Here is an 8,892-nt window from a genome sequence, read left to right as displayed (position 1 = left end):
GACTCACTTTGACGATCTGGGCAGTCCCAGTGACATTTCTTTTGAAGAAGGCTGGAGGGATGTTGCCTTGTTTTTCCAACACTGCTCAAACGGGCAGTTTTCGTTTCCGCTCATGATTATGGGTTCAAGTTCGGAAATTTTGGCTTTCAGTTTGCTGAAAAACTGTCAATACTTCAAAAACCAGAGCAGTTGCTAAGCTTCGTAAATTCCTGGTTTATCCTATTTATTTTAACGTGAGGAGGAAAGAGACAAGAATAAGTCTAATTTATACCAAACATTTCATGTTACACATCGAATTCGCGTGCAACCAAACATATATGGCCATGCTCAGCCGACAACACCGAAGGCTCTCAAAGCCCACAACTGCTGCAATGCTAACCTTCTGGGGCTTCAAACCATCCGGGAATGGCTCAAACGTTCTTAGAATGAAAAGATCGAACTTATCGACGTAGCGCGTGCGGGCCGTTAACGCAGATTAAAAACGCATTCGGCGCGAACGCTTCATTGACATGTGAGCACGCCAGATATGTGTCATGGACCGCTGACATGGATGTGATACAGTAATACAGGATCATAAGACGGCTAATGAGTACTGTACAAAGCAATTACACAGCCCGACGCGACGCAAAAAAGTTAGTACGATGAGGCAATTACCTGAATTATATGACCGTCTGCAGGTCATGCCATAGACAAGCCAGAACGGTCGGTTTCTCAGGTTCATCTGTCCCGATAACGTAGCTGGTTAGTTCGACTGCCTTCCAATTCATCTCATTTCGGGCCTACCCTGGGCGAGATATCGTGAGATGGTGTAGCTAACGATAGTTGTCACATGCTGAGATGGTACCACCAAATTGTTACAGATTATATGCGGCAAAGTAGATCCAGCAGCCAACGCTCTTGGATGTAGCCTGCAAATACAGCTCGAAAGCTATGCCTGTTGCAATGTAAACTCACTATTTTTGGCACCTTTTGCGAGCACGCCTTAAGTAAATTGGATCGAATTTTTGTGTATTTTGCGCAGGGATGACGTATGTATGAAGCTTTTAACCAAACGATGGGTTTAACCTAAAAAATCAAACCAAAACGCAGCAAGGGATTCTTATGACCATGAGGCGTTGGACAAAATAACCTGTAATGTTGAGTCAAAATAGTACCCTGGCGGGCAAAATAGGCAATGATATGGATACACAAATGATAGACACGATCACCAAACACGACGAAAACTACAGTGGACGCCTATCAAGCAGTACTCAGTCCCCGCGCGCTCTCTGTACTTCTTTCACCAGACACCATCAGCTTCAGTTCTCTCCAATCCCAAGGCGCTCCGACCCATCTGGCCGACTAACATTTCCACAACACCATGCGGGCACCAAGAGCACCAAAGAGGGCGCACCAACCAACTACCGTCCATACGAGCGCGACACGAGGATCGCCTAAAGGGGCCGCCGCGCCAGCACAGGCTGACCACGTGGAGACCGAGCCACGGGGCGAACGCCGACAGCCGCGCGCAAGACGCCGGATCCGCGCGCGCAGGAGGCGCGCGGGCGCCTTTCGCCGGCGCGCGGCCCTCGCGAGGGACGGGGGGCGCGGGGTCGACCGCCCGCGGCCGGCTGTGTGACCGCCGCCCAGCGCCGGCCCACACCCCACCGGCCGGCCGTATAAAAGCGAGAGGCGGCCGGTGGAGGGCACCAGTGCTGGAGCTGATCCATAGCGCGCCCCGCTCCCGACCATGAAGGTAAGCGGAGGGGCGGGGATGGCAGCGGTGAGCGCCTCCTCGCGGAGTTGTCCTCAGATCACGCTGGCGTGTGACGGGAGGTTGGGGACTAGCGAGCGTGGTTTATGTGGCAGGTGTAGCCAAGCGTCCACCGGTCGAGCACATGGCACGAGCAATGATGTTTGCGGTTGGCTGTCTTGTCTTGATTCAGTTACCGATGGTCGTCGGTGCGTGCATGTCTCCCGTTGTGTGCGAAGCGTGGATTGCTTCTTGGCTCTAAAGATGCTTATTGTTGCAGGTGTTCATCGTTGCCGCCGTGTTGGCTGTGGCTGCGGCCGCCCCGGCCCCCGACAGCCCGCCGACCTACAAGCCGGCCCCACCCACCTACCGGCCCACTCCTGCCCCCTACAAGCCGGCCCCGGCCCCCTACAAGCCTGCTCCGGCCCCCTACAAGCCCGCTCCGGCGCCCTACAAGCCTGCGCCTGCTCCCTACCGCCCGGCTCCGTCCTACAAGCCGGCCCCCTACCACCCGGAGCCCCAGTACAAGGAGGAGGCCAAGCCGTACGCCTTCGACTACGCCGTCAACGACCACTACTCGGGTGCTAACTTCGCTGCCAACGAGAACAGCGACGGCAAGCAGACGTCCGGCTACTACAAGGTGGCTCTGCCCGACGGCCGTGTCCAGACCGTGAACTATGTCGCTGACCACTACGGCGGCTACAACGCCGAGGTCACTTATGAGGGAGAGGCCCAGTACCCCGAGTACAAGCCCGCCCCGGCTTCGTACAAGCCCGCTCCGGCTTCCTACAAGCCCGCGCCGGCTCCGTACAAGCCCGCTCCGGCTCCCTACAAGCCCGCCCCGGCTCCTTACAAGCCCGCTCCGGCTCCGTACAGGCCCGCTCCGGCTCCCTACAAGCCCGCTCCGGCTCCCTACAAGCCCGCTCCGGCTCCCTACAAGCCCGCTCCGGCTCCCTACAAGCCCGCTCCGGCTCCGGCCTACAACTAAACCGCTTTAAGTCCGTGCGTGAGAGTGGAATGTGATATTTATGTGTGCATGTCGTGTTGATGTCCTGTTACTTGCAATACATGCTCAATTCGTCATACATGTTATCCTCTTTTCTTAACACCACCATTACGTGCTTGAAATCGGCCTGCTGTAGCTTTCATGACGGAAAAACCACCGTTTGAAAGCAATATAACCTGACGTGTATTGGGAGAACTAAAATAAGCGCACGACTGATGCACAGTAACTGTCCATAAGCCAAAGGGACGGGGAGCTTGTTCAACGTGGCAGGAACCGTTCAACTTGGGCAAACTGAATAGCTCAGCCCGACCCAACTCGAGACGACCGCAAGAGTCTGCAGAGAGACATACCTAGATCGGAGCATTCTTGCTGTTCGCTATCGACACGAATCTTTGCGAATCGGATGACGTCACTATCATCCGATTCGTGGACGGCACGCAGATTCTCGCCAGCGGTAGAAAAGAACGGCTTGCAGCAACTCCTCACCGGGACAAAACGTGCGCTCTGCGCCGCGCACCGCCAGTTTGGCCACACCAACATGGAGCGGAGCACGCAACAGACGCAGGTGTCAGCGATCGACACTCTGGCCATGCTCCGAGATTTCGTGCTAGAGCAGTCATATATCATGGAGGCACCTCCAACCGTCACACTGATCTGCTGCGCTTCTGAAGGCGCCGACTCCAAAGCAGTCAGATATTTCTGAGGCACCTCCAACCGTCACACTGATCTGCTGCGCTTCTGAAGGCGCCGACTCCAAAGCAGTCAGATATTTCTGAGGCACCTCTAACCGTCGCCCTGATCTGCCGCGCTACTGAAGCCCCCGACTCCAGATCAGTCAAATGCCTCGGAAGGACCTCTAACCATCACATCAACCTCCTATGTGTATACATCTCGACATCATGGCCCACAAGCGCACGGAATACTCGCAGCGTTGTCTCACGCGCGACAGGTGATCCCAAATGCGAGTTTAAGAGAGCGTTGCGCAAGCGTCGGTGTCCGGTGAGAAGCTGCATGCCTGTGTTTGGCTCGTATGGTGATAGCCAGGTGGTGTCGCGAAGGACGCCGCGGATCGCTGTGTGCGGGCGGTGACAGGCAGGGAGCGGCATCGTCGGCACTGCGGCACGGCTCGACTGACCACCTGTCGAGGAGACCTCTGAGTACCAAACAGCGCGTGCAGAACCGGCGGCCGTTACAGCCGGTTGGCCTAGCAGCGCTGTGCCCGCGGGCGGCGTGCCAGTCAGAGGCACCGACACGACACCAGACGCGCTGACCGCTGCACACAGCGGTAAACCCGCACAACGACGGGAGGGCCTCATTCCATTTGGGCTGCACTGCATAGCGGGTTCGGGAGACTTTGTCTCAAACCTAGGTCTTGAATTTATTTGTCTTGTGTGCATTAAATGCATGTCCGGCACAAGAAAACTCAGAATGTAAAGCTATGAAGTAAACCGCTCGCGCGGACGTTTGTTTTACATATTTCCGAGCGCGCACCCCCGTCCCAGGGATAGCCTTGAGCGATTGAGAAAGTGTGATTACATCACACCATTAACAGCGTGCTTCAGTCGCCTCGTGGATATGATAAGGTTGAACTGAAACCCACTATAATTGCATAGTGGCATATTGGCATATTTGGACGGCCACGAACAGAGAGCTTTGGCGCGTACATTTCGTTGTGTAAAAGCATCTTTTGATACTTTCAGAAGGAAGTGCAAACATAGGTATATGAATTGGAGGGTAGGCCGGGATACATGACCCTTCAACTTTAACGAAGGCTTAACAGTAGCCCTATGGCGATGCATGGAGCCGGAAGCATGGGAACCTCTGTCAAAGCTGGTCTCAGGGGGGGGGGGGGCGTCCTGTGCGCCCGGGGGAGGGAAGGGCGTCCCGTGTGCTCGGGCGAAGGAAGAGCGTCCCGTGGACTCGGGGGAGCGGGGAGCATCCCGTGAGCTCGAGGGAGGGAGGAGTGTCCCGTGAGCTCGGGGATGGGAGGAGTGTCCCGTGGACTCGGGGGAGCGGGGAGCATCCCGTGAGCTCGAGGGAGGGAGGAGTGTCCCGTGGACTCGAGGGAGGGAGGAGCGTCCCTTGGGCTCGGGGATGGGAGGAGCGTCCCGTGGGCTCGGGGGAGCGGGGAGCATCCCGTGAGCTCGGGGATGGGAGGAGCGTCCCGTGGGCTCGGGGATGGGAGGAGCGTCCCGTGGGCTCGAGGGAGGGAGGAGCGTCCCGTGGGCTCGAGGGAGGGAGGAGCGTCCCGTGGGCTCGGGGATGGGAGGAGTGTCCCGTGGGCTCGGGGATGGGAGGAGCGTCCCGTGGGCTCGGGGCAGAGAAGAGCGTCCCTTGGGCTCGGGGAAGGAGCTTTCTCGTCTTCAATGTGCTATTCTTTTCCTGATTGGAAAGTTTCATTCAGTGAGCTCTATTCAATCCAGTATTTGTTCGAGCATGTTTCTTTAGAGCGAAAAACACTTAACAGACTACGAAAACGAGCAGTTACTTATTTTAGAAATATATTGATCAAACCAGTGGACTGCTTTAGACTGGTCAAAAGAACTTGAAAAACTTGGAAAGAGACAAGCACAAATTGCATGTGGTGTAAAAAATCAACCTTTAAAAAACTAAAACACAGCATGTCCAAACAGGTTGAAACAAATTGTAATCACGTGCTAGTTTAAAAAGAACCAACTACACCGTCGCATATCGCATTTTAAACGTTCCGTTAACATGGGCGGAAATGTGACGGCCCCTTTACCGTCTTTTGTTGTTTCCATCACATCGGATTTGAGATCAAGCATATTTGATTCAGCGCCAGCGCCAGCCCCCAGCGTTTCCAGCATGAACCCAAGGTGATCGGCAACAAGTGAAACCCCCGCAGCGAAACTACCGGTCATTAAGTGCTTCCACGCCTTCAACAACTGCACCCTGTGAACAATAAAGAGCCCTCTTTTTTGCTTGTTAAGTTGTTTTGTATGCCATGGGTCAACGACGGCAAAGCCTGCAAAGCGTTGTGTGCCGGGTTTTATGCTCACATTGAGGAATTGTTAGTTTTTTCTGTTGTTTGTCTGATGATGCCTGCTTACGATAGCTGTGAAATGGGAAGACGCGCATTGACCAGGGGCCGGTGGTGGGGGGGGGGGGGGGGGGAGGGGGCCTTCAGCTATCTGCAAATTTAACACTCTCCCTATGAATGTTGACCGGAATGAACAAACCCAAGATAACTACCACTCTCTTCACCAAATTGCGAGAACTTCGGATGCCCCAGGGGCCTTTACTAACATCAACGTCGGGGCCGCGTTCCTCACAGGCAACTTACCTACCTGAGTTGCTAGCTTTGACGTCAAAAGAGCCTGTCCTCATACACAATCATCCAACCGTCGGAAAAGGAGCCACATGCCATAGCATGTTGTTGCATGTGCTCCTGTTGTATGTCTCCCCAGATTATTCTCTCGAGCACATGCGAGTCACTCGGTACTTCACGAGTTAGAACGCTTGCACACCTGGTCCGGAGGCGTGTGCATTACCATTGGATGACTGTCAGCAGAAATCAGCTTTGCGCTTGTCATAACCGGAAATAAGACGATATTTGATGGGAGAAGATCGTTAAGAAGCATTGGTTTATGTGACTTCATTGTAGATAGTGGTTAGTTGTGCAAATATGCTATACCCTTTCAATTCAAGCATTTCATCAACAACCTGTATTGCGTTCATTTATTTCGCCAGCGTATTGTCGTTCCCATGACCTACAGGTAGGTGCCGCGTTGTTGGCAGAAACGCCCGCATGACGCTGCAGAATGTCGTAGGTCAAACTCCAGCTTCTCATAAACCCCCTAGTTTGGTCATTCATATCACCTCCCACTCCATTCATTTCTCCGTGCAACACATTCACACCAGCACGCAACAGCACAGCACGTAAATAGCCACTTACTGTCTTGCACAACGCAACCAGGGGGAGATGGATAGGTGGCAATGGACGCGTCGTGCTGGCATTGACTGGCCCAAACCGATCGTTGAAAGCTGCTTGGCCGAAGGTTTATTGCCGCATTACACTAGCACTGACCCAATTCTAGCTACAAATCAAAGGCGGCGACGGCCGAGGCTGGCGGCCGGCAGGGCGATTACGGGCGCGGCTGCGCGGCGATGTGCGGTGTGTGTGCTGGGCTCGACAGGGACCGCACCGCCGGCCACCTCCGACCGCAGGCTGGCCGCTGAGGGAGCGTCGGAGGGGCACTCCGCCAGCCGCCCAGCCGCGTCCTGCAGAGGCGCAGACCCCCCGCTGAGGGAGCGTCGGAGGGGCACTCCGTCAGTCACCCAGCCGTGCCCTGCAGAAGGACGGGCTAGCCGCTGAGGGAGCGTCGGAGGGGCACCCGTCAGCCGTCCAGCCGCGCCCTGCAGAGGGACGGGCTAGCCGCTGAGGGAGCGTCGGAGGGGCACTCCGTCAGTCACCAAGCCGTGCCCTGCAGCGGGACAGACTAGCCGCCGAAGAAGCGTCGGAGGGGCACTCCGCCAGCCGCCCAGCCGCGCCCTGCATCCAGACTGGTTGTATCGGTCTTGAATTGAAATCATAGTCACCGCCAAAGCACCCACTTGATCGGTTGACGCTGTAAACAATAAGTGATGAAAATGCATCGCCTAAAAACGCGTTACAGTAAAGAACGTCCACGCCTCGAAATGGCGATTAAGTAGCCATGGGAAGTTGTCCCTGAAAGTAAGCCTGCTATTTACAAGTTTGGATGCACTATTCCTTCGAGGATGGATCGGAATGTCAGCAGTGATGTACGATGGCCCCACGTACTTGATTCACTACTCGCTGGTTTCTTACGATGGCACCCACGAGGCGCAAGGCGACCGAGTAGATGTGGTTGTCCGCACACCGAGATCACTGCAACGTGCTCAAGGCGGCTTTTACGCGACTTCGGTCCCTCACACTCATGTTGAGCGTGAATTCTCGCACGGCAGCAGCCACAAGCAAGACAAACTGGAACGGCGTAGCGGGGTGGTTAGCGCTACCGACTCTCGCGTGTGGGCCCAGGCTCGAGTTCCAGTTGTGCTATCGCCCGTGTGCAGTAACATGGGCGCTGGAATCGCTAACGTTCCTTACCTGAGTGCGCAGTAACGTGCGTAACGCTCCCTTTTATTCAACATTTAGATCAGAGCATAAAGAACACGAAGCACATTCGCATTAGGAAACTCCGCGCCACCGCCACCGAAAGCCGATCGAAGCGAGTGGTGCAAGTTCTGCTCTATTACTCGCCCAATCAGTGATAGACTGGCTGAACCTAGCCAATCGCCACTCCAAGCGCTTGCCTAACCGGCCCCCTGGCAGTGACGCAGCCACAGAGCGTGCGGCCCGCGCGCCGTTTCGCCGACATTGGCGTGCTGTTTGCGTGCGTCAGCCGCGCGGGCCATGACTGGGGCAAGGCCGGGGACGGCGGTATGCGGAGCGAGCGCCCAAGTCACCACCCACCACACGGGACACCAGCACCTCTTGGACACGGATCACCATCCCACGGGACACCAGCCACCACGCGGAACACCAGCACCTCTCGGAAACAAATCACCACCCCACGAGCAACCGGCACCTCTTGGAAACAGATCATCACCCCACGAGCAACCGGCACCTCTTGGAAACGGATCACCACCACACGGGACACCAGCACCTCTTGGACACGGATCACCACCCCACGAGCAACCGGCACCTCTTGGAAACGGATCACCACCACACGAGACACCGGCACCTCTTGGAAACGGATCACCACCACACGAGACACCAGCACCTCTTGGAAACGGATCACCAACACACGAGACACCAGCACCTCTTGGAAACGGATCATCACCACACGTGACACCAGCACCTCTTGGAAACGGATCACCACCACACGAGACACCGGCACCTCTTGGAAACGAATCAGCAACACACGAGCAACCGGCACATATTGGAAACGAATCACCATCACACGAGACGCTATCACATCTTGGAAACGGATCACCATCACTCGAGACACCAGCAGCTCTTAGAAACGAATCACCATCACACGAAACACTAGCACGTCTTGGAAACGGATCATCACCTCACGAGCAGCCGGTACGTCTCGGAAATGTGTTTGTGGGACGCTGCATTTAGCGGCGGCTCACGCACTATAGGTCAAGCTGCCCAAGGTCCACC

At 55.6% G+C, this 8,892-nt stretch overlaps 1 protein-coding gene across 1 annotated transcript; it reads left to right on the top strand.

The window, feature by feature from the left end:
- The first annotated feature begins 1,679 nt into the window (after positions 1 to 1,679).
- LOC119090235 (extensin-like) lies at positions 1,680 to 3,441 on the top strand. Its single transcript, XM_037213020.1, has 3 exons — positions 1,680 to 1,735; positions 2,013 to 2,612; positions 3,262 to 3,441. The coding sequence occupies exons 1-3, from the start codon at positions 1,730 to 1,732 to the stop codon at positions 3,439 to 3,441; spliced, it is 786 nt and encodes a 261-aa protein (XP_037068915.1). The 5' UTR covers positions 1,680 to 1,729.
- Positions 3,442 to 8,892: the final 5,451 nt, after the last annotated feature.

The sequence above is a fragment of the Pollicipes pollicipes genome, unplaced genomic scaffold (assembly GCF_011947565.3).
Source record: "Pollicipes pollicipes isolate AB1234 unplaced genomic scaffold, Ppol_2.1 Scaffold_3087;HRSCAF=3621_pilon_pilon_pilon, whole genome shotgun sequence".
In the NCBI taxonomy this organism is placed as follows: domain Eukaryota; kingdom Metazoa; phylum Arthropoda; class Thecostraca; order Pollicipedomorpha; family Pollicipedidae; genus Pollicipes; species Pollicipes pollicipes.
The sequence above is the reverse complement of the archived record's forward strand: the minus strand, read 5'-3'. Positions and strand labels throughout refer to the sequence as shown.